The 26631-nt window shown below is 31.3% G+C and overlaps 1 protein-coding gene and 11 non-coding genes across 13 annotated transcripts; 1 reads left to right on the top strand and 11 right to left on the bottom strand.

The window, feature by feature from the left end:
• The first annotated feature begins 10097 nt into the window (after positions 1 to 10097).
• LOC109160873 (WPP domain-interacting tail-anchored protein 2-like) lies at positions 10098 to 14527 on the top strand. Of its 2 annotated transcripts, none has more exons than XM_019309117.1 (5): positions 10098 to 10223; positions 11238 to 11782; positions 11854 to 12935; positions 13040 to 13237; positions 13997 to 14527. In XM_019309117.1, the coding sequence occupies exons 2-5, from the start codon at positions 11260 to 11262 to the stop codon at positions 14219 to 14221; spliced, it is 2028 nt and encodes a 675-aa protein (XP_019164662.1). In that variant the 5' UTR covers positions 10098 to 10223; positions 11238 to 11259; the 3' UTR covers positions 14222 to 14527. The 2 variants fall into 2 exon arrangements, with proteins under 2 accessions (XP_019164662.1, XP_019164663.1); XM_019309118.1 differs by lacking the exon at positions 10098 to 10223 and adding an exon at positions 10271 to 10294.
• Positions 14528 to 15129: 602 nt separating this feature from the next.
• On the bottom strand, positions 15130 to 15201 carry TRNAV-UAC. The gene has a single exon. It is a non-coding gene; the product is annotated as a tRNA-Val (tRNA).
• Positions 15202 to 18465: 3264 nt separating this feature from the next.
• On the bottom strand, positions 18466 to 18538 carry TRNAV-UAC. Its single transcript has one exon. It is a non-coding gene; the product is annotated as a tRNA-Val (tRNA).
• Positions 18539 to 18790: 252 nt separating this feature from the next.
• TRNAV-UAC lies at positions 18791 to 18863 on the bottom strand. The gene has a single exon. It is a non-coding gene; the product is annotated as a tRNA-Val (tRNA).
• Positions 18864 to 19120: 257 nt separating this feature from the next.
• Positions 19121 to 19193, bottom strand: TRNAV-UAC. Its single transcript has one exon. It is a non-coding gene; the product is annotated as a tRNA-Val (tRNA).
• Positions 19194 to 19446: 253 nt separating this feature from the next.
• Positions 19447 to 19519, bottom strand: TRNAV-UAC. Its single transcript has one exon. It is a non-coding gene; the product is annotated as a tRNA-Val (tRNA).
• Positions 19520 to 19771: 252 nt separating this feature from the next.
• TRNAV-UAC lies at positions 19772 to 19844 on the bottom strand. Its single transcript has one exon. It is a non-coding gene; the product is annotated as a tRNA-Val (tRNA).
• Positions 19845 to 20100: 256 nt separating this feature from the next.
• Positions 20101 to 20173, bottom strand: TRNAV-UAC. Its single transcript has one exon. It is a non-coding gene; the product is annotated as a tRNA-Val (tRNA).
• Positions 20174 to 20427: 254 nt separating this feature from the next.
• Positions 20428 to 20500, bottom strand: TRNAV-UAC. The gene has a single exon. It is a non-coding gene; the product is annotated as a tRNA-Val (tRNA).
• Positions 20501 to 20752: 252 nt separating this feature from the next.
• TRNAV-UAC lies at positions 20753 to 20825 on the bottom strand. The gene has a single exon. It is a non-coding gene; the product is annotated as a tRNA-Val (tRNA).
• A 244-nt stretch (positions 20826 to 21069) lies between these two features.
• Positions 21070 to 21142, bottom strand: TRNAV-UAC. The gene has a single exon. It is a non-coding gene; the product is annotated as a tRNA-Val (tRNA).
• Positions 21143 to 21401: 259 nt separating this feature from the next.
• On the bottom strand, positions 21402 to 21474 carry TRNAV-UAC. The gene has a single exon. It is a non-coding gene; the product is annotated as a tRNA-Val (tRNA).
• Between the last annotated feature and the right edge of the window lie 5157 nt (positions 21475 to 26631).

Raw genomic sequence — 26631 nt, 5'->3', positions numbered from 1 at the left:
TGAGTAGATTTACTCACATTCATATCTTTTTTGTTATATGTTTAGTAAATTATTAGACTGTCCATTTGTTAACTAGAGAGTAGGGAGTCTGTTTCTAGACTTGAACTATCGTAGGGAGTCTGTTTCTGTTTCTAAACTTGAACTTAGAGAGTCTGTTTCCGTACACTTTATATACTTTATAAAATAGAAACAGTGAAAGTATTTTAGTCATATACTCATATATAATCATGTAGGGGAAAATAAGAAAGTGACATGTGCATAACCAAAATACCCTTGTTTCATTGTTTAGCAGTTGAATAGATTAAAGTTTTTTATAAAAAAAAAGTATTGGGTAAATTCCCTAATATTATACATTCACTGTGAAAACCTCATTCGCAAAATATCTTTTTTTTTTTTTTTTTCCTTTTTAAAGAAACCAAAGGAAAATACTACAGAGTATTAAATAAGGTGCCGAATATACTCGTGAGGAGAAGACTTTCAAATTGTCGGACCAGACTAAGGGTCAACCGCTTTTGTTAAAGCATAATTAAGCAAGTTGGTTCCTATATCGCCTGATAAAACAAACAGAACAAGAACCAATCAGAAGCATAAGCTTAATACAATCACTCAGAAGGAGTGCATATTTAGTTAGTCCAAGGTATAACTTGGGTATTTTTAGAAAATAGAGATCAAATAAATTAGAATTTGCAAAATATCATCATAAAGTACTAAATCCTTGAGAATTGAAAGATTGAATTTGTATATATGTATATATTTTTTATTACAGAGGAAGGGTAACCTAGACCTCCCACATAGGGGAGCAATTCAATACCAGTGAACTACAAGCCACTTGGTATGTATATCTAAAAACATATTAAGTGTGAATGAAAGTTATACCCCTAATTTATGTCCGTTTTTTCCGTTAAGTTTTTTTGTACATTTATGCTATAAAGGTTGTACATTAAAATATTTTGGACAAACATACCCCTACCGTTATAACTTCCGTTATCTTTTCCACTATTGTTACCATGCACATACATCCACCATATATTTTCTTATCTTCTTCATTAATAATAATATATACACATTAAATATTTGAGTTATATGTTAATTATTACATAAATATAAATATCAAATTTTGTAAAAATGATTTACATTATTATTATTATTATTATTTATAATAATTTAAATATCTAAAATCTAAATAAATTTAAAATTTTAATATAATGTATTAATATTGGGCACCTAATTTTTACGCATCGCGCATAAAAAATACTAGTATATATATATATATATAAAAGATATTAGATTTATTATTCGTAAATAATTGAAAGTTTTAAATGTAATTTTTAAAATTGTAAGTATACCCACTATTTTTTATTTTGCAAATACAACATTTTTACATATTATATTATAGCATTTACCTAGCTAATTATTATTATTTATGTTCTACAATGTCATCATGTCTTTAACTTAATGTGGGAAGAGGGGAAGAATTTGAGGTTTAATTTATCAGCATGGGTCATGATAGTATCTTACAATTAGCTTTTTGTGAAATTCATGCAAAAAATTATAGCAAAAAAGCATGATGATGAGATGTAGACAAATAATTGTTTCCAAACTTTTTCTTTAGGCTTTTCTTGGCCACAACTCCAAAAACAAAATTAAAAAAGATCTCCTTTTCCCTCCTTTGAAAGCTGCATGCTTTTTTAAACTCCATCTCATGAGTGTTGAGAGTCGTCTCCATCTTTTTGGAATCAAAGAATCCAATCATGTATGATAGCACATCATATATATCTATAATATAATCTATACATACATTCATGCATACCTACACCAAAATAATGCTGCATTGATCGGCAGCCCAATTATGGTGAGACCCGACCCTCCATCATTACTATAGAGTCCACTACGCTGAGTAAAGAGATGTTTTAGGCATTAGTATAAATAATAGGCACTGTAACAAGTAGGGGACACACTCTATCTTATACTCAGAGTCACCAGACAACGTAACATTACTTATTTGTTCTTTCCAAATATACTCCCATAACGTTCTTACCGTCATCTTATTTTATTCACAATTAAACCTAAAACTTGTTGCCAAGCACCTTGTGCTCAGATGGCATGTAGTGATCTTTCTCATGTGGGAGATCATGAGATCGAGCCTTAGTAGAGGTGTTGTTGACTCTGTGTGCTCCATTAGGTTGAGAAAGTATGTTTGAACAGATACAACAATGTAATAGAGTCAGTAGCATTCGAAAACTTAAAACTTGTTTAGGTTTTTTAACCCTACAACAACTTTTATATATTTTTTCTATTTATCTGATTCTATAGTGAATGTATGCAAATTGTTCTGGGGACCCAGAGTTTAAATGTTCTTAATTTACCTTTTAAAAATTCACAATTGACTATGTGTGCTTTATTAGGTTGTGAAAGTATGTTTAAACAGATACTACAATATAATAGAGTCAGTAGCATTCAAAACCTAAAACTTGTTTAGGTTTTTTAACCCTACCAGGCTACCACAACTTTTATATATTTTTTCTATTTATCTGATTCTATAGTGAATGTATGCAAATTGTTTTGTGGACCCGAGTCTAAATGTTCGCAATTTACCTTTTAAAAATTCACAATTTGTATACTACGAAACATATATATAATTAATTACCTTGTTTTTGTATTCACAAATTTCTTTCAAATACTGCAGGGTCACATAATACGGAGTATTAAACAAATTAGGATTTGATAACTCTAACAGCTGTTATGTGTTGTGACTTAAAAACACGTACAATTTATATTCTAGAAGTTCACAATTCCAATACTAAAAATACACAATTTATACGTCGTTTAGGACTGCAAAGTGGACCCTGACCCATGGTATAACAACTCAGTAAATGTATATGCTGCTTAATTTTTTTTATATGATTTCTATATACATATACATATACATACATACATACATATACACACACACTATTAAGAACATTGCACTACTTATGAGTACTTTGTTGAAAAAGAAATTATGTTGTTCTTCAATTTTTTTTGTTACTTATATGAATATTTTGTTTTATAACTTACATAATGCGTTTTTTTTAATACTATAATTGCTATAGAATAATATTATTTAAAAGTCTTATGTATTATTATTAATAAATATTTTGTATAGAGATATTTATGTATTTTAAAAAACATATTCCATTCTATTTCTTAAACCAACCAAATCTAATAACATTCGTAAAGTCTATTCTTTGTATGAATGTAACCAAACAATAGAATACAATTTTTGTTTTATTCTTTACTTATTTCATTCCTTATGGAATAACATTCCCACTTCCTTCAATATTCATTCACTAAACCAAATACTGTTAAACTAATGTCACAAAATAGTCATTGATATAATAATTATTTATATATAAAATCTAAAAGTGATGAATTGATGCTTAATATTGCATTCAATATAGTCTATCGTGATTGGTCGATTACCACATAGTAATTGTAAATGTATTACTTTTAAAAAAAAAAAAAAACTTTAAACTAATTATGATAAAATTGATAAGTAGATCAATTTTCTTGAATTTACAAGAAAAACTGAGTATACATTTGATTTATGAAAAAACTCACAGTTATTACGTACTTAGTTCAAATGTTTCCTACATTTATACTTAAAATTAACTTTTTAAAACTTTAAACTAACTTTTTTTTTTTATCGTGTTTCCTACATTTATTATTATAGTTTGAAAAACTTATACTTTTTATCTTTAAGGTATAGAATAATTGTAGAATTCATTTTTATTTGTTGATTGTACAATACAAGCTTTAATGTTCTCATATAAGACATTGAAAGTAAAACATAACATAATCAGGCCTAACATTTATGGATCAGGATTCACCTTGCATTGTGAACCATGGTCCAAAAAGACATTTAAATTTTGTGTATGCAATAATTAATATATTCTGTGTCTACAGTTAACAAATTATATACATATAAATAAATAGAAACCAGACACATATTATACAGTTAGCATATTATCCATTTACTGTTAACATATTATGTATTTGTAATTAATATACTGTGTACTTACAATTAACAAATTATGTGTCTTCACTTTATTTACTGACACATAATTTATTAACTAAAGACATAATATATTAACTATAGACACATAATTTTTTTGACTAAGTTTCACAATATGGACTCTAGTCCATTGTATAACAATTGTTTTTGTACTTTGTCGGCCCAATACTTTTTTTTTTTTTTAGAGATAGAGAGAAGTCAGCCCAATACTTTTAAGTGCTGAACAATTGTTATGCCATGGACCCGTGTCCACTTGCAAGGTGGACACGGGTTCAATACGACGCAGTTTTGCACTTATGGAGTAACGGTGTCGTTAGTAGTACCATTTTTCCTCTGTCGTATTGTGAAAATTGTGAATATAGCGTTCTGCAGTTGTGAATATAGAATTCAAGAATTATGAATATAGAGTTTAAAAATTATGAACATAGAATTCTGTAATTGTGAATATAGAGTCCAATAATCGTGAATATGGAGTTAAAAAATTATGAACATAGAGTTCTATAATTATGAACATAGAGTTCAGTAATTATGAACATAAACTTATAGAGTTCAAAAATTATGAACATAAATTTCTATAATTATGAACATAGAGTTCTGTAATTGTGAATATAGAGTTCAATAATTGTGAATATGAAGTTAAAAAATTATGAACATAGAGTTCAGTAATTATGAACATAGACATCCTAAAGACAAACGCCATTAACAACGAAAGAAAGCAATTTTTTTTTCTTAATTGACACGACGTTATTTTTTACTAAAACAACACTATTTTAAAATTGTGTCTGCCTTGCAAGGTGGACACGTTCCACAGCGCATAATTTGCCTTGCTGAAAATGCCATATTGCAAGCCGTTTATTGGAGAAGATTTCATAATTGAAGATAGCCCAATTGCCAAGGTAGAATGTACCTAAAAGAGCACTCTTCAAAGCTGTCCATATAACCCATATATGGCCAGCACAATTAGGTAAATTATACTATGGACTAGTATCTATATTGTAATGTCAATCGTTAATATATTATATAATATATTAAAAGTTCATTTTTAAGTAATGTATCAAAGAAATAAACTTTTAGCATACTAAAAATAAACATTTAATGTATTAAAAATCAACATTTACTATATTGAAAATGAACCATATGTAATTGTTCTGCCTTGCAAGGTAAATCATGATTCATGATTCATGATATAATGATTGGTACAATTTAGGAATGACAATGGATCGGGGGTGGGTCGGAGAGCGCTACATCCATCACCCGATCCACCTTATATTTTCTCCACACAATCCCACTCCTAACCCGCATCGGGTGGACTTTTTCAAAACCCACCCCCACCCCGGTGTGGGTGCCAACTACGGCTACCCACCACTTATAATTTTAGTATTATTTTTCAAAATATAATATTTAAATTACTTATACATAATAAAATAATAAAATTCATTAGTTATACTAAAACATAAAATAATAGAAATATTTAAATATAATAACTAAAATTTTAATTTTTAAAAGTAAACTTAGTTGTTTAGATATAAAAATAGTAAAAAGTTACACGAAGTTATAGAAATTTCTATAAATAACTACGTACTAATACTTATTTTAATATTATTTATATATAGACACACACATGGTGGATTGGGTGGGGTTTTAGGCGAGTTTTGTACCTAGAATCCGAATCCAACCCGACCCACCGCGGGTTTATTTTTTAAAAATCCACACCGACCCACCATCCAAAAAACCCGATCCATGCAGGGTGGATTCGGGTGAATATCCGCGGGCGGATTGAAATTGCCATCCCTAGTACAATTAGGACAAATCATACTGTTTACCATGGTCCACAATGCAATGTGAATTATAGATATTGTCATTTACTGAAAGTTCTTTTTAATATACTACAGCTTTCAAATTTTTTTTTTTTTAATATACTACATTTTTACTTTTAATTAGTATACTTAAAAATGAACTATTGATATATACAACTAATGAACTTTAATAAAATTAATTTTATGTTAGTAGTTTGGTCCAATTTATAAAAAAAATCATGGTCTATAGTATAATGATTCCACAATTAGCATGTTGCAAGGACTTCACATCCAAAATTTTTGAATAAGGATCAGTTGTGAAATTAGTTTTAAAAACACATGACAGTTATTTAAACCCACCAAATCACTATCGACCCTATGATTCGCTAAGGATATTATTGAAGCACTAGTTTTTTACGCGCGATTGGGATAATGCTCAATGCCTTTTTTTAAATAAGTACTTTAAAGTATATTAAGGTAGGATTATATTGAAATTGTTCATGCATAGATAATTGAAAGTTGAATTTGTGTATTTAAATAGGTAATTCTTCTCCCAAAGGTTGAGTCCCCAACCCCAAGGGCCCCCCACACTCCGACCCGACAGAGCATTGTGGGATGTTGTAAATCACGGTGACTCAATGGTTCAGCAGACAGGGCCAAATGCTGATACGCACAAGGAATCTGCCCACTTTGGACATAATTCCCGCACTGCCGCCGCCGAGGTTCAAACCTTGGTCTCTTCTCCCAAATACTACCCACTAAACCATTGAGCTAAGCCCGTGCGGGTTAAATAGGTAATTCTAAGTTTACAAATGCAAGATAATATAGTTAAGATTGATTATAATTGTCAATAAAATAATTGTATAGGCATGGTTGAAACCAAATACGGGACATAAGGGAGAACAAATAAAAATTAGGGCATAAAATATTAAATATATACTAATATTGTTTGAGGAGATTCCGACATTAGTATTTGTGGTTAAGTTCTATTAAGACTTTAATATTAGAATTAGATTAATGGTGTAGTTATAATTCTATATTAGACTTTAATATTAGAATTAGACTAACAGTGAATTAACGGAAAAGTTAAATGGATAATCATATAATTAAGGATAAATTAGAAAATCTAAAGAAAAAAATTAAAACCTGAACAATATGAACCATTCATTTGATTTAATAATTTGGTGGTCATTTTTTCTACCCAATGTTAATAATTAAATAAATTCGCTGGTCAAATCCGCTAGTATAATCCGCTAACGCTAACCGTTAACTGCTGATTGTCAAACAAGGACATTGCGAGGTAGTTCTCACTTCAATTTGTAGTGTGATTTGAATACTCTCTTTGTCACAAAATCTCTCAAGTAGTTAATATGGTTGGCTTTATTAATTATATTTTTTTTAATTTTTTCATGGTATTAATAAAATACTTGGTAAATAAATATATATAACATTATTTTGTATTATAACTTTGATATTTAATTAGAAAAATACTGCACAAAAAAGGTAATAGATAATGTAGTGAATATAATCAATTGATGAATTTGAATGTAAAACTTTTACATTTGAGAAAAATAAAGACAATATAACTAATGAAAATATTTATTTTAATTAATTTATTGATAATTAATAATTTTTTTTTCACTGAATAAAGACATTGTAAGGATAATGTAGCGAATATAATCAATTAATAAATTTGAATATAAAGAATTTTTATATTGAAGAAAAATAAAGACAATATAACTAATAAAATTATTTCTCTTATTTAATTTATTGATAATGAATAATTTTTTTTTTTTGAATAAAGGCATTGTGGACACATAATTCTAAATTAAAGAAATGCATATGTATTATTTTTTGTTGTAACTACTAAATTATTATTTATATAATTTAATAAGAGTAAAATAGAGTACTAATTATGCCAACTTTGATTGGGATGAGGTTCGAACCTAAGACTTTTTTATTTTATTGAAATCAATGAGTAAGTTAACGGTGAACTAACGGCAATTCTTAAAATTTTAACGAAATTAGTAACGGTGTGTGGGTATTTTAGGAAATTTTAGTGTAAAATTTAAATCTGATCAATCTTAAAGAGTAAAATAGAGTACTAATTATGCCAACTTTGATTGGGATGAGGTTCGAACCAAAGACTTTTTTATTTTATTGAAATCAATGAGTAAGTTAACGGTGAACTAACGGCAATTCTTAAAATTTTAACGGAATTAGTAACTGTGTGTGGGTATTTTAGGAAATTTTAGTGTAAGATTTAAATCTGATCAATCTTTTAATCAATCTGAACCATTCATTTGATTAAAATCTGTGACCGCCATTTTTTCTACCCATTATAGGCCTAACTCTCTTGGGAGCTTATTAGTATAGTAGATATTGTCATATGTGATTTCATTATTGAATGTTTAAAACTATAAATAGTTGAACAAAAATTATTAAAATTTTATATTATTATAACTATTTTTTCTTTCAATTCTTTTTTAAAATGAATCTCGGTTAAGATCTCACCAATCTTTATTTGTAAGAGAGGTTGAGTCAAGATAAAAATGTAATATTTATGCTGAAAAATATAAAACTAATCAATACTTATTTTACTAAAGTTTCAACCATTAATGAATCTTGATTATTGATTGTTGAGATCAGTCATTACTTTTTATGGGAGGAAATTATTCTCATTTGAACTCTCTCTCTCTCTCTCTCTCTCTATATATATATATATATATATATATATATATATAAGGGTCAAATATGCGATTCAACTATACAGTAAATTATGTGGTCTCGAATGCAATAAAGAGACACTTGACCAAACTCTTTCATATGAGTGAGATGGAGACATGACAACCATTTTCCTCCAAATGAAAAAATGTGGGAGTCAACTACATTACATTGTACAAATCACGTTATGATCGTAAATGGAAAGTTAATCCTGCCACCCTATGAGACCTTGCACTCACCTAATTAAGAAAGACAAAACGTATATATAATAGAATTTAGCCTGACATAAATTTTTTATAATATTTCATTACGATTTGGCTCCAATGTAGTGCTCAATTATTAAACTTTGTTTATTCCGCTAGTACTAACGTACATCATAATGATATTACTATTTATTACGCTCCATATTTATCATCATTGATTCCGCTTCTGAATGAGAAAAATGTAATCTTTTAAACTTGATATGACACTTAAAAGTTTACGTGCAATTTTTAAACTTTAATCAACATTAAATTTAAGTATAGTTACAAATTTACAATTATGTATGTCACACCCACTTTTTTTTTTTAAAAAAAATTATTAATAATTCGTAAATCTGGTAAAAGAAAAAAAGTTGAAATTATTTTTATTTTTATTTTTAAAAAGTGCATTTAAGATTTTAAATTTTAAATTGAAAAACTGTGGCAATCAATTGAGTGAACATTTTTTTTTTTAATCTTGATAAAGGGTAATATACATATCGTTATCTTTAAGATTGGAATATATTTGCACATAATTAGAAGATCAAAACCATAATTACATCTTTAGTATTATTATTATTATTATTATTATTATTTTAAAAATTGAGATATATAATTTCACTTTCTCTAATGGCCCGTTTGATTCACGGAATAAATTTCGAGGGAATAAGCGTATTATTGGGAATGCTATGACATTCCCGATCTATTCCGTGAACTAAACGGGCCATAAAAGTATGAAAGTTACAAGAATTATGCATTTCCTATAAAATTATAAAGTTGTGTAAAGGGTAGTTCAAGATACCATTTGTTTAATAAAAATCCTGAAATTACAAGATTTTTTCTTGTCATTTCCTATTTTTTAACGATGACACTTTTATATGTAACATTAAAAAAATTATGCTTTAATTTGTATATAAATATAAATAACTAATAAATAGTAAATATGACAGATAAAATATAACAAACAACTAGTTGTCATTACCGGAGTGTAAGAAATGTAAAAGGAAAATGTTATATGTACTCTAATTTTCTATTCTCAACTTGTATTTTCACACTCACAATTTTAATGTAGACTATTGTATTAGGACCCACATAAAAGTAAAATAATAGCTTATTAAATCTGTCACGTTATAGTAGAACTCATTGTAAAATTGTGCTACCTACAGGAGTTGGCTCTAATGCTGACGTGGCGAGATAAGATTGTAAATTCCAGAGGCGTGGGCCCCCCGTAATTACAGGTTGACTGTTCGGTCCCTCCAGATCACGGGACTGCATCATTCTGTGTTAAATGAGTGGCAGTAAAGAAAGGGTCTCTGTAATTAATTGATTACGCCCCAATGACTTCATCTTTAATTTCTGAGAATTCAAGAATACCCACCCACCCACAAAGGCTCCCCAGTTTCCTCTGAGGTATGTGTTCTAAATCCTACTAGTCTAGAATGAAAGCTAAGACTTAAAGTCTAGATTTTGCTCTTTCTTTGGTTAGTTCTTGATTCTGATCTGGACCCAATCTTAGTATGCTCCTCACTTTTCAGCTAATTTTCTTTCAATTCTGAATCAACTATGAATAGCTATGTTGTTATGTGCTGTTTGTTAAAGTAATGTTTTTTACTTCTGCGATTCATAGTGCTCTCAACATTTACTGCTCAACCATTAGTAGATTTGAGGTCTGTGGTGGTTGGATTATTTACAGCTTAATGGTTTTCAAGACCCATAATGGGTTTAAGTTAGAAAAATGTTTTCCAAGATTTAATTAGGATGAAGCTCATAGAGTAAATGCAGATTGGTAAAGCTTATTGTGATTATGGATTGGCAACTTGGGAGGGTGCTAAGACTTGGCCCTTCAGCCCTCTCAACCTGGCTCTGATACTACTTTGTTAGGATCATACGACCCAAAAATTATAGTTAGTAGCAAAGACGCAACTTTATTTCTTTATACTATAACATTTTCAAGAGCCAGGGTGCTAGACTGGCCCTTCAGCTTCCGTCCAACAATCCCTTAGCAACTTGGTGCTAGACTTGACCCTTCACCGGCCTCCTCATAGCAACATGTAAAATGTAGATTAGTGGAAGTGATTCTAATAATCCGGTTAAAAATAGACTTGGCCCTTCACTGGCCTCCGCCTAACAACATGTAAAATGTAGATTAGTGAACGCGATTCTAATGATCTGGTTTAAAAAATCCTTTATCAATGGTAATGCATCAAAGAAAACGGGCTGACAGTCTTATAATTTGATATTGTTGGCAATTCGAAGCTTTGGATGGGATACTTTGTTGTTACTATTAGAACTTTGACATATTGCTATTTTCTTTTTTTTTTCAATAGTGTCTTGTTCATAGCTTATCATATATCATCTCGGGTATATATAAACTCTCACCTTTTAAAATCAATGGTAATCTGGGGTATTTGATTTTTCTATCAGCAACCAATTTCGGTGTAAAATAATGGTAATGGAAGACTTGGATGCTTGTACTCTTGGTATTATTGATCGAGAACCAATTCAGATCATACTAAATGAAGGTCCTTCGATCGAAGCCAAAGACATGGAAGAGGTAAGAAGTTCGATGGAAATTTTGAACAGAGTGGACTTGGACTTGGCATATTCTTCCGAGAAGTTGGTGAATCTTGGCAACCTTCTCGTGAGTGTGAGTGCAAAACGAGACGAAGTTGAAGCGTTGGCAGTAGCGAATGACGATTCCGTGGATTCGGTCAAGAAAGCACTGACGTTGGATCACTTGAATGCTATTCTAAATTCCGAAATAACACAGCTGGATGAGTTTTTCAGTGATCTTCACGATCTAATTCTCGATGCCCGCCAAAAGATTTCTTCGTGTGGGAGGTTGAGCGAATTGGGTATAATAGTGGAGAACAAATTGCACGATTCCGAAGAATCGTTGGGGCAATTAAAAGAACGGATTCTGAAAATGAAGATGCAGATTGGCTCGTTAGTTTCTAATCGAGATGAATGTAAGTCTTAGAACATCGATTCTCTAACATTTTTGTTTTTTTGGTTAACTAAAATGTTTAAAGCGTGACAGGGACTCCGAAGCCACAAGTGAAGGCAGCAGAGCAAAAGCGAGTTCTAAGAATGCTGGAAAAGTCTCTTGCAAGAGAGCTGGATCTCGAGAAGAAAATAACCGAAATGAAACAAAACGAAGACGATCTTAAATTGAAGCTGAGGTTAAGAGAGCAAGTAGCTTTTTGTATGGAAGAGGCGGCCGAGGTCATATGGGGTCGGTTTCTCGAGGCAGAAAATACAGTTGAAGTGCTAATGGGTATATCAAAAGAGATGGCGGGCCGACTCCAGATCATCAATTTCAACCTCCATGGTTCCCTTCAAAGGGAGCACGAAACGATATTGAAACTCGAGGCTTGCACCCAGCAGCTAAACGCTAAAGATATTGCCATTCGGGAGCTCGACGAAAGCATTGCACGGCTTAACACCGAAAACTCCAAAGTACTCTCTTTGAAACAAAACATCGAAACGTTGGAACAAAGTTTGAGTGGATCCGAGTCTCGACTAATGAAGGCAAACGCATCGATCGAAGCAAACCGGGAGCAAATTAAAGAAATGGAAAGCGAAATAGAGTCTTTGAAAGACGACGTTTATCAATTGGAGAATCGGGCCGAAAGCGCTGAGGCAAAAGTGGCGGAGCTAACCGAGACGAACTTGGAGCTAAGTGAAGAGTTGGGTTTCCTTAAAGGCAGTAATGATAGTAGTACCAAAAAAGCGAGCATACTCGAGAAGAAGATAAGAGAATTGGAACTTCAACTACAGCACGCTAAAGCATCTTCCGAAGCGGGCCAAGAGCAGCAAAACATGTTATATTCTGCCATCTGGGATATGGAAACCCTAATCGATGAATTAAAACAAAAAGTTTCGGAAGCAGAGAACAAGACGGACACCGCAGAGGAGCAATGCATTATCTTGTCCGAAGCTAATTTTGAGCTTAACAAAGAAACCGATATCCTAAGGACGAGAGTTGAAGACTTGGAGACATCTTTGAATCAAGCTACTGTCGAGAAAATGGCAAGTGCAAAAGACATTAACATTAAGACCAATTTTATTATGGATTTGGTGATGCAACTAGCAATTGAAAGGGAACGAGTACAAAAACAGGTTTGTTTTCCGCTTATCAATTACTCCACTTGATTCCGAGTCTGAACATAAGTTAACTTTCTTAGCGGTTTCACTTGAAACCGACTGTTTTCTTATTGTTGCAGTTATGCTCTTTGAAAAATGAAAACAAAATGTTGGCCGGGAGATTAAAGAAGGCCGAGGAAAATTCATCTCCAACTGGTGTTGAGAGTGGAAATGGTGATGATATAGCGCCTCCACCTTTTACCGATAATTTGGCTGGTGCTACTTGTGTAGAAACTCCTCAAGAAGTGGCGGTAGAATGCCCTTCGAGAAGCTGGGAGGTATATTTTCTTTTGTGCCCTTCAATTTTGTTTTTAGTAAGGATATATGTCAAGTAACGAAGGTGCCGCCACAATTTTGAGAGGCAGGGTGCTGGACTTGGCCCTCCATCCAACAATTCCCCCGCACCTGCCAACCTTAACTAAACTCAAACCTGTGACCTGACTCTGATACCCTTGTTAGGATCAAACGCTTACCACTACGTCAAAAGCTATAGCTAGTAGCGAAGACAAAACTTTATTTCCTTATACTGCCACATTTTCGAGAGGCAAGGTGTACCCTCCGCCCAACAATCTCCTACCCACTTGGTGCTGGACTTGGCCCTTCATTGACCTCCGCCCAACAAATTCATGTGCTCCATCTCAACTAAAAGTCTAAGTTGATTGTTGGATTGCACGTTTATATATTATATGCTCAACACGCCCACTTACGTGTGTGAGCCCTTTGGCATGAGGTTGGCTCTGATACCAAATTGAATCATGTGCTTCATCTCAACTAAAAGGCTAAGATGATAGTTGGATTGCACATTTATGTTTATATATTATATATGCTCAACAAACTGTTCATGCTTAACAACTAATCATACGAGATGGTCTTTCATCACCGCATTAAATCCTCGTTTTGCATGATTTCATATCGAACTTTCATCTGAGAACATTGTAACCTATGTGCCATTTGATTTTGCAAACTACTCTCCCTTTTTTTATCTATTTCTTTGGATAGTCCATTCTGCTGCTAATATCTGATTTAACTCAAATAAGGTGGAAGAGTTACCCGACCATGCACCCGATAATCAAACCAGAAAAGGGATGTCTTCCTCTTCTGCCAATACAGTTGTAGAGCCAGAGAAAACCGAGGGAGCAGCGGAGACAAGGCGGCATAAGAGCAGAAGGTACATATATGTTGCGATTCTAGGCGTATTGCTCTCTATATTAGCGCCATTTTTATACACCCGAAGATCTTCTTTTGTTAACTTTGATGGTTGAATCATGTGGTGCCAGAAATTCTTTTAATTCGTGTGTAAGTAAATATTCCTGCAAACATTTGTACAGCATTATTGGTTCATTTCACATTCATAAGCTTTATTAGGTGGGATAAAAAAAAATACAAGAGAAAATTGCATTTTTTTTTTTTTTTTTTTTTTTTTTGGGTTGTAACTTTGTACCATTCCACTTCAAGATTGCAGTGTATATTCTATGTGAGAATTCTCCACTCCAAACCACATGCGTGTAATGAATTTTGGTGTTTCTATTTATTTTATTTGGAAGGAAATGTTGATTTTCAGTTTTTCACTTTATTTTTTTTATTTAGTGTTTTTGTACAGAATTAATATATATAATATTCATGGTTGTTTATTAAAAAAGAATTACTCTGATTTTTCTTTATTATTTGACATTGATTCTTGCGATATTATCATCATAATAATTCATAATGATCATCAAAAGATGGCAATCATATTCACTACCCATTTCATGAGAGGCAGAAAAACTAGAAATTACTTCCAAGAAGCCCCGAATTGAGGAGCCATCCAAACCGAGCAAGAAGGCAACAGATCGACCAGCAAAGAGGTACCCTAAAAAAAGAGGGAGGGCCGCCTAGAGCCGGAGTCTTCACCTCGAGCAAACCTCCGAGGTTACATCCATCAATGCCTACGGCACCGATATCTTTGATGCTATTAACCGAGCAACTAAGCGAGGTGAAATTTGAAAGGAAGTTAAAATTGTAGGGATGTAAAATGAATTTTAAAACTAAAGGGTATTAAATCAAATGGGTGCCAACAAACCTTACCAAGAAACATGGAGGAGGACAACAGATAAGAAACAATTCAGATTTATTTCAAATCAAATAGTTTGTTGTTTATTTTCATAATAAAATGAATAACAAAAAAAGGATTTGTGCTGCCCAGGATCGAACTGGGGACCTTCAGTGTGTAAGACTGACGTGATAACCACTACACCATAGCAACATCTGGTTTATGGAGTTAAGAACAATTTATTTAATGGTCTGTTTGGTTCGTGGAAAGATGCATGAAGATAACAAAATCTAAATTTCGATTTCATATTCTATTTGGTGGGAAAGAAATTAATGAAAAATTATATTTTATTATTTGGTTAGTTTTTAAAAATGCTATATAATAATTAGTATAAATATCCAAATCCCATGCATAATAATAATATTATTAATGATATATAACGGCAATAGTATCTCAACATATTTACTTTTTTGAATTAATACCTAATTTAATTCTCGACTATTGTGATTTTTCTTAATTTAGTTCTAAACGTCTTTTTTTTTTTTTTTTTTTTTTTTTTTTTTTTAATGTTTAATTGGGTCATCAATTTCAATATTTTACCTAATTGAGTCATCTGTAATGTAACCTGGTAATTTTCCCTCTATTAATACCCAATTTAGTTTTTGATTAGAGTGATTTTACCCATATTAGTCATCGACACTAGTAGTTTTTAACGATTTAGTCCTAAACATCTTTTTGTCCTTAATTGGGTCATCGACTTTGATAGGTTTTCCTAATTGAGTCATTGACGGTTAGAATCAAGGCCTAAACATCTTTTTGTCCTTAATTGGGTACTGGACTTTGATGGCTTACCTAATTGAGTCATTAGCTGTTAAAATCAATGACTAATAAATAAAAAAAAAACATTATAGTTAATGACTAAATTGGATATTAACTTTGAATTTTTCTGCCTAAGTATTGAGAAATTTAAAATATCAAAGGGAACCTTTGATTTGTTCCATCAAAAATTGAAAAACTTGTAGAGTTGCTACTGCACAGGATTGAACTAGGGACCTTGAATGTGTAAGAATAATGTGCTAACAACTACACCACAACAACATTCACAAGATATTAGCTATGTAAGAAATATGAAAATGTATTATCTTAAAAATAACTAATGTTACAAAGACTATGTGGTCTAATGGTATCCATGTTGGACTTTTATTTGGAAGGTTGTGAGTTCGAGCCTCAGTGGAGGCGTTATTGGTTAACAGATACTACATTGTAATAGAGCCAATAGCATAAAAAGAAATGACTAATGTTATTATATAGATTGTTGAAAAATATTTAAACAAAATAGATACTCAAATAACATACATTGATTTTGAAATACTTTATACATAATTTAAAAGAGAACTGCCACTTTACATATTATTAAAAGAGAAAAAAGATGTATATAATTAATGGGCTAAAAACAATCATTTCTTTGTTCAGGTTAATATTGACATCAACATTATATTAAGCATGCCTAATTGTCAATCGTTATGCTGCGCATCCGTATGCACCATGCATGGTGCATACGGATGCCAAAACGACGTCGTTTTATTAAAAAACGCGCGTCTCCCCTTTAAAAAAAATTCAGGTTCGATTCTCAGCAACAACATTATATTGTTCATTCATTCTGGAATTTTAGTTCATAGATTATGGAATTATAGTTCATTGATTATGGAATTATAGTTCATCGATTATGGAATTGTAGTTCATCGATTCTGAAATTTTAGTTTATAGATTATAGAATTTTAGTTCATTCATTCTGGAATTTTTAGTTAATAGATTAGATTATGGAATTATAGTTCATTGATTATGGAATTATAGTTCATCGATTCTGAAATTTTAGTTAGTTTATAGATTATGGAATTTTAGTTCATTCATTCTGGAATTTTTAGTTAATAGATTAGATTATGGAATTATAGTTTTTAAGGGGAGACGCACATTTTATTAAAACGACATCATTTTTGCATCCGTATGCACCATGTACCATACATGGTGCATACGGATGCACAACATAATTTGCCCCTAATTGTTGTTGCCCAAGATTGACCTAGGGGCCTTTAATGTGTAAGACTAATGTGATAACCACTACACCACAACAACATTTGCAATACACTAACTACTATCAAAATATATCATCTTAAAAATGACTAATATTAGAAAAACATTTAAGCAAAATAGATGTTCAAATGACATACATTGATTTTGAAATACTTTACACATAATTTAAAAGAGAAATGCCACTTTACATATTATTAAAAGAGCAAAAAGATGTATATAATTTTTTTGTTCAGGTTAATATATTGACATCAACATTATATTAAGCATGCCTAATTGTTGTTGCCCAGGATTAAACTGGGGGCCTTAAGTGTGTAAGACTGACGTAATAACCACTACACCATAACAACTCTTACAATACATTAACTACGTAAGAATAAATATCAAAATGTATCATCTTAAAAATGACTAATGTTATTACACAGATTGTTGAAAAATATATAAGCAAAATAGATGCTCAAATGACATACATTGATTTTGAAATACTTTACACATAATTTAAAAGAGAAATGCCACTTTACATATTATTAAAAGAGGAAAAAGATGTATATAATTTTTTTATGCAAGTTAATATTGACATCAACATTATATTAAGAATAACAACTCTTACAATACATTAACTACGTAATAATAAATATCAAAATGTATCATCTTAAAAATGACTAATGTTATTACCAAGGTTGCAGTAGGCGCTAGGCGCTAGTCGGGCGGCCGGGCAGCGCCTAGCGCCTAGGCGGCGCCTAGGCGGATTCTAGGCGGCGCTAGGCGGGCACCAAAAAAATTAAAAAAAATAGTGACAGACTTGTAGTTCGACAATTTTAATGAGGTTGTTTTCAACGTTCACTCAAATAACACATCTAAATAAATGAAATAATGATAATTTATAAGTCATAATGTCATAATAATATTAAAATCAATAATTAATGAAAGACGACATCGGTCAAAATCAGACAAAATCGATCAAAATCGGTCAAAACGGTCAAAATCGGACGAAATCGGTCGACTCGGCCGAGTTGACTGACTTGGCCGAGTTTGACCGCCCAGGCCGCCTAGCGGCCGCCCAGGCCGCCTAGGCGGCCGCCTAGGCCGCCGACCGAGTTTTGGCCGCCTATAGGCCAAAACTCCAAGGCAAGTGGCCGCCTAGCGCCTAGGCGGCTAGGCGGCCGAGTTTTACAACACTGGTTATTACACAGATTGTTGAAAAATATTTAAGCAAAATAGATGCTCAAATGACATACATTGATTTTGAAATACTTTACACATAATTTAAAAGAGAAATGCCACTTTACATATTATTAAAAGAGGAAAAAGATGTATATAATTTTTTATGCAAGTTAATATTGACATCAACATTATATTAAGCATGCCAGATTATATTAAGTATGTCTTTGTTGCTACCCAGGATTGAACTGGGGGCCTTCAGTGTGTAAGACTGACGTGATAACCACTACACCACAGCAACACTTGCAATACATTAACTACGTAAGAAGAAATATCAAAATGTATCATCTTAAAAATGACTAATGTTATTACGTAGATTGTTGAAAAACATTTAAGCAAAATAGATGCTCAAATGACATACATTGATTTTGAAATACTTTACACATAATTTAAAAGAGAAATGCCACTTTACATATTATTAAAAGAGCAAAAAGATATAATTTTTTTTGTTCAGGTTAATACTGACATCAACATTATATTAAGCATGCCTAATTGTTGCTGCCCAGGATTGAACTGGGGGCCTTCAGTGTGTAAAACTGACGTGATAACCACTACACCACAACAACACTTGCAATACATTAACTACGTAAGAAGAAATATCAAAATGTATCATCTTAAAAATGACTAATGTTATTACATAGATTGTTGAAAAATATTTAAGCAAAATAGATGCTCAAATGACATACATTGATTTTGAAATACATTACACATAATTTAAAAGAGAAATGTCACTTTACATATTATTACAATAGCAAAAAGATGTATATAATTTTTTTTTGTTCAAGTTAATATTCACATCAATATTATATTAAGCATGCCTAATTGTTGCTGCCCAGGATTGAACTAGGGGCCTTCAGTGTGTAAAACTGACGTGATAACCACTACACCACAACAACACCTGCAATACATTAACTACGTAATAAGAAATACCAAAATGTATCATCTTAAAAATGACTAATGTTATTACATAGATTGTTGAAAAATATTTAAGCAAAATAGATGCTCAAATGACATACATTGATTTTGAAATACTTTACACATAATTTAAAAGAGAAATGCCACTTTACATATTATTAAAAGAGGAAAAAGATGTATATAATTTTTTTATGCAAGTTAATATTGACATCAACATTATATTAAGCATGCCTTTGTTGCTGCCCAGGATTGAATTGGGGGCCTTCAGTGTGTAAGACTAACATGATAACCACTACACCACAGCAACACTTGCAATACATTAACTACGTAAGAAGAAATATCAAAATGTATCATCTTAAAAATGACTAATGTTATTACGTAGATTGTTGAAAAACATTTAAGCAAAATAGATGCTCAAATGACAGACATTGATTTTGAAATACTTTACACATAATTTAAAAGAGAAATGCCACTTTACATATTATTAAAAGAGCAAAAAGATATAATTTTTCTTGTTCAGGTTAATACTGACATCAACATTATATTAAGCATGCCTAATTGTTGTTACCCAGGATTGAACTGGGGGCCTTCAGTGTGTAAGACTGACGTGATAACCACTACACCACAACAACACTTGCAATACATTAACTACGTAAGAAGAAATATCAAAATGTATCATCTTAAAAATGACTAATGTTATTACATAGATTGTTGAAAAATATTTAAGCAAAATAGATGCTCAAATGACATACATTGATTTTGAAATACATTACACATAATTTAAAAGAGAAATGCCACTTTACATATTATTACAATAGCAAAAAGATGTATATAATTTTTTTTGTTCAAGTTAATATTCACATCAATATTATATTAAGCATCCCTAATTGTTGCAGCCCAGGATTGAACTGGGGGCCTTCAGTGTGTAAAACTAACGTGATAACCACTACACCACAACAACACTTGCAATACATTAACTACGTAATAAGAAATACCAAAATGTATCATCTTAAAAATGACTAATGTTATTACATAGATTGTTGAAAAATATTTAAGCAAAATAGATGCTCAAATGACATACATTGATTTTGAAATACTTTACACATAATTTAAAAGAGAAATGCCACTTTACATATTATTAAAAGAGGAAAAAGATGTATATAATTTTTTTATGCAAGTTAATATTGACATCAACATTATATTAAAGCATGCCTTTGTTGCTGCCCAGGATTGAACTGGGGGCCTTCAGTGTGTAAGACTGACGTGACAACCACTACACCACAGCAACACTTGCAATACATTAACTACGTAAGAAGAAATATCAAAATGTATCATCTTAAAAATGACTAATGTTATTACGTAGATTGTTGAAAAACATTTAAGCAAAATAGATGCTCAAATGACATACATTGATTTTGAAATACTTTACACATAATTTAAAAGAGAAATGCCACTTTACATATTACTAAAAGAGCAAAAAGATATAATTTTTTTTGTTCAGGTTAATACTGACATCAACATTATATTAAGCATGCCTAATTGTTGCTGCCCAGGATTGAACTGGGGGCCTTCAGTGTGTAAGACTGACGTGATAACCGCTACACCACAACAACACTTGCAATACATTAACTACGTAAGAAGAAATATCAAAATGTATCATCTTAAAAATGACTAATGTTATTACATAGATTGTTGAAAAATATTTAAGCAAAATAGATGCTCAAATGACATACATTGATTTTGAAATACATTACACATAATTTAAAAGAGAAATGCCACTTTACATATTATTACAATAGCAAAAAGATGTATATAATTTTTTTTGTTCAAGTTAATATTATATTAAACATGCCTAATTGTTGCTGCCCAGGATTGAACTGGGGGCCTTCAGTGTGTAAAACTGACGTGATAACCACTACACCACAACAACACTTGCAATACATTAACTACGTAATAAGAAATATCAAAATGTATCATCTTAAAAATGACTAATGTTATTACATAGATTGTTGAAAAATATTTAAGCAAAATAGATGCTCAAATGACATACATTGATTTTGAAATACTTTACACATAATTTAAAAGAGAAATGCCACTTTACATATTATTAAAATAGCAAAAAGATGTATATAATTTTTTTTTGTTCAGGTTAATATTGACATCAATATATTATATTAAGCATGCCTAATTGTTGCTGCCCAGGATTGAACTGGGGGCCTTCAGTGTGTAAGACTGACGTGATAACCACTACACCACAGCAACACTTGCAATACATTAACTACGTAAGAAGAAATATCAAAATGTATCATCTTAAAAATAACTATGTAAAAAGAAGATTGGAATAGAAATATATTACCCGAACCACACTAACAATTTCTGATTCACCTATTTACCTTTTATCTCTTTACTTTTTGTTGGGCTTAATCCTTAGACACATTCACACGTTTAATCTTATTATAAATTATCTTTAAGACAAGTTAAAAGACTTTCGTTAGCAAATACTCATACTTTTTCAAAAAAATTGTTTATTAAAAATCTATTTAACTCTTCTAGATTTTTACTTGCCCGGACCAAAAGAAATTCTCAAATGAATAGCATTTTTCAGTCTCGTCGCACACTGCTACAGAGGCCAATGCAGCTTTTATGGGTCGCATTTAATTTGTTCTCTTTTGGAATAAGTGCTTGCAGCTATTGGGTTTGCAAGAGATAGAATTCCAAATAAAGTGGGAGACAATGAGCTTATTTAGAGTAGTGTCATCAAGTCAATACACCTTCATCCAATAATTCTATTACATGAACTTCCAAATCTTAGAATTTTATTTTTGATGTGGTGAACATGATAATCTACTTTTTTTTTTTTTTTATATGAATTATAATACAAATGTTTACATCAAGATTTTGTGTGTGAGAATAAAAGTTAAGAGTAGAAAATGAGAGTACACATAGTATTATTTTTTCTCCATCCAATTATCCTTAAATTTGCCTACCCATAAACCTCATCATTCGTTTCCTTCTTCCAAAAGGTCGAATCCCCAATCCCAACGACTCCTAGCACCTCAGTCTAATAAAGTATTTAAGAGGATGTAAATCACGGTGACTGAATGGTTCAATATACAGACTCCCCACACCTAGGAGGATGTCCACACCTCAGTCCAATAAAATATTTAGGAAGATGTAAATCACGATAACTCAATAGGCAGACTCCTCACACCTCCGTCCAATAAAGTATATGAGAGGATGTAAATCACGGTGACACAATGGCTCAACAGACAGCCAAATGCTGGTGCGCACAAGGGATCTGCCTACTTTAGACATAGTCCTCACAGTATCACTGTTGAGATTTGAACATTAGTCTCTTCCCCTAAATACTACCTACTGAACCAATTAGCTAAACATGTGCGACAACCTCATCATCCGTTTACTTAGCCTAACGTGGATAGAGAGAAACCGGCACGAATAAGAATAATGGAACCTGATGATGTATTCCAAAAAAAAAAAATAATAATAATAATAAATAAAACATGGAACCAGATGCATATATGTATACACACAATGTAGGAGTCAATGTTTTGTTGTTATTTCCCATCAATGATGACAACATTCATTAGCTTCACTTGTATCAATGGAGTGTTATGTTAGAATATATACATATATACTCCGATTAATGATTTAACACTCCATCTTTGCTATTTATTAAACTTACCACAACTAAAAAATTTAAATTCTTACACACAAAAGTAAACATTGTTTTTGTGTGCAAAAAATGTTAGTTTGACATATCCAAGACATTAAAAAAAAAAAATCATTTTGGTTTATAATTAAAATCTTTAAAAAGTTAGTATCTTAATCATATCATGTTAGAATATATATATTTTTCTTTGATAATTTGACATTTCATTTTTACTATTTATTAAAGTAGATTATTATGAACAAAAGAATCACACTTTTAGGATATTTAATACTTTTATGTATTAATAATTTTCATTATTCCAGGCTTATTTTTATAGAAAAATTACATTTTAGTCTATTAGTAGTCTCTGAACTAGTTAAATTGGTTGTTCCAAATTGAATTGGTAATGAACATAAATTTAGTCCCTAATTATGTTCAATTTGGACAATTTTAGTTCATCTCAGCATTGTATTTTGTTGTCATTCTTTGTTATGTTTAAGGAAAATTACTTTTTAGTTGTGTTTTACTACTTCATATTAGAGACTAAAACTAATCGTTGTGGACTGTTACCAAGTTCAAAAGACTCAAAATAGTGAACAAGGAGCTTATCATTTCAGCTAATTCACTCAACCACCTCTCTTGTCCGTTGTACTGATGTAGGTAACAATTAACAGCTAATTTATCAAATACTTTTCTATAATCAGCTAATTGATGTTATCAACTAGTCAAATTCACTAACCCAATCAGCTAACAGTCATTTACCAAACACCCCTTAATTTATATTGATGCCAATCTTAATTTAATTGAGTTTGAAAATTATGTAATAAGTTCAAGAGTAGTTAATTATCTACTAAAAAACATTATAATATATACGACATAGCACTATAATATCACAAATATACTTAACAGAACAAAATGAGTTAATAATATCATAAGACAATTAAATTGATATTTTGCTTAATTAAAGTTAAATTAGTTTCATTATTGTCACTCATACTTTAATTGAATTATATATAGATATTATTCTGTAAGACATATATTCTCAATTTAATTATATTCACTCATTTAAAGTGGATTAAGAGCTCTACATCGTACGTATAGTAAGCAAATATATAATATATATATGCGTGCAAATCAATAGTAATTTTATTGTAGAAGGAATAGTGTGCCACTAATTATCAAATCAGACAAATTGCACTGAATAAATAAATACCCATCAGATCAGCAAGAGGATGGAATATTGGTAATTATATTACAACGTTAATTAATTGAAAAAGATACGGATAATGTTAGAAATTAGGGTGAATAATACTATATTTAATTTATAATTAGAAGGAAGAGGAGAGAGAGAGAGAGGGGGAGGAAGAAGATGATGAAAAGCTTATCCTCTTTGATCCAATCAGGTGGTGGAGACATGAAGAAAGAATTTGTATAAAGGACGAAAAATGTTGGGCGTTTTGCGTGGGGTGGGAGTGAAAGTGGAGACAATTTAAAGCACAAGGTACAAAGACTTCTATTACCAATATATATATATATATATATATATATATATATATATATATATATATATATATATATATATGATTGCATTCATGTGCGAACTACCCGGCTAAGAGAGAACTCATAATGCATGACAATCGGCCACATGTCCATATCTAACATACGAGAAACACTGAATTTAAAAAAAAAATGCGGTGACATTTTCGTAAATAATTGAACATCAAATTGCAAATAAAATGTATTACAAGTGCAAGTAGCAGTTTTGTATAGTGAACCTCAGTGCATGTAAAATGTATTATAAGTGCAGGTAAAATATATTATAGGTGCAAGTAAAATTTACACTGACCATCAAAACTAAGTACACCTAACGTTATAACTAGGTGCACGAATAGTTATAAGTAATTGCACTTATGTGCATGAATGTTAACAAGGTAAAATTACATGCACTTGTAAGAGAGTTTACCTGCACTTTTTACTTGCAAATGTGCACCAGCTTCTTATTATACTTATAACACATTTACATGCACCAAAGTTGAGTTATTTACGAAAATGTCACCGCGTTATTTTTTTAAAATTACATCTAATTCATTTATCTGGACACGTGGACGGCGTTGAATGATTCTCATTCCTCCCATTCGAATGAGAGTGTGCCCCTATATAGGCATTATTGGTTTAAACTGGTCAGCTATCGGCAACCTAGAGTAATTTACCTCCTTGTGGTCCTTTTTTGACTAGGTCGACAAGACGATATTCTCCTAGAGCGCACCTTTAAGAGGCAACTCAAGTTGAATTAGTTGGACAATTAGTTTGGTTGCCACAAGGCTCCAAGTGCTTATTGAACTTCTTAGTTTGAGTACAGTTGGTCAATTATAGACAACCATTTTATTTTTTTATTTTTGTAATTTTTTGTCGACTAGAGCTTCAAGATGAGCTTCACCCAAAGCGTATATGCATTTAAATAACGGTTGCGAATTTTTTAGTAAATTAGTCATGCATATATTGAAAATATAACAATACTTGTATAATATGTGACATTTGAGACTAAAACTTCAAGCAAGAGACCAATTCAAAAATGACAAGTAGGTGTTGTCTCTTAAGCCTCAACCGTAAGAAGGAGAAGTTTGCATCACTACTTAGATGTGTTATAACCTTATAATTAGTTATTATTAACTGTTATATTAATGTTTTATATATAATTATAATTTTTTTTTCCAAAAAAAAAAATTATAATTTTTTTTTGAAGAGATATAATTATAAATTTTTATGTATTTCTTTTTTACTTGCCCTAAAGGTTGAACTCTCAACCGAAGAGAGTATTTGGACATAATTCCTATATTGTTATTGTCAAGTTTCAAACCTTGGTCTCTTGTCTAAAGAGTTAATACCCAAAATCGTCCTCGACTATAGTGGTTTTTCTCAATTTCGTCCTAAACGATTTTGGTGACCTAGTATCGTCCCAGACTTTTGTGTTTCGCTCAATTTAGTCCTCCATTTGTTATTCCGTCAAATTGGTGTTAAATTTAGGGACAATTCAGTAATGTCAATATTGATCTCTCTTTACTTTCAACTTGTGAAGTGCGAAATTCCTCTTTCTTGTACGAATTACACCCAGAATTACTCCCGGACCTGCAAATCAAATTTTATATTTGCAGTTTTAGGAGTAATTCTGGGACTAATTCGTAAAAAAAAAGGATTTCGCAGTTCACATGTCTATGAGTAAAGAGATGCCAATACTAAAATTACTTAATTGTCTATTTATTTAACACCAAATGGATAGAATAACAAATGAGGGACTAAATTGAGCAAAAACACAAAAGTATGGGACGAAATTGAGCGAAACATAAAAGTCTGGGACGATATTAGGTCACCAAAGTCGTTTAGGACGAAATTGAGAAAAACCACTATAGTCGAGGACGATTTTGGGTATTAACTCCTTGTCTAAATATTGCTTACTGAGCCAGTGAGTTAAGCACGTGCGGATTGTATTTCTTTTTTTCACTATAATTAGAGTATATGTCTTCTCATTTTCGCATTATCTTAAACCAATAAAAAAAATTGTTGCATGTCTTTCCAAACATTATCGACAAAAGGAGAAATTCCTTCACTCCAGGACACCATACTCCGACCAAATAGTGGAATAATAAATTAAGGTAATTCACCGGCTTATTAAGTGGGAGGACCGGTCCCTAGTACATGTCTTTCCAAATCTTGCCCACAAAAAGGAGAAATTCGGTCACTCCAAACCCCAT

This window comes from Ipomoea nil, unplaced genomic scaffold (assembly GCF_001879475.1).
Source record: "Ipomoea nil cultivar Tokyo-kokei standard unplaced genomic scaffold, Asagao_1.1 scaffold2921, whole genome shotgun sequence".
Taxonomy (NCBI): Eukaryota; Viridiplantae; Streptophyta; class Magnoliopsida; order Solanales; family Convolvulaceae; genus Ipomoea; species Ipomoea nil.
Note: the sequence above shows the minus strand (reverse complement) of the source record. Positions and strands in the feature narration are given on the sequence as shown.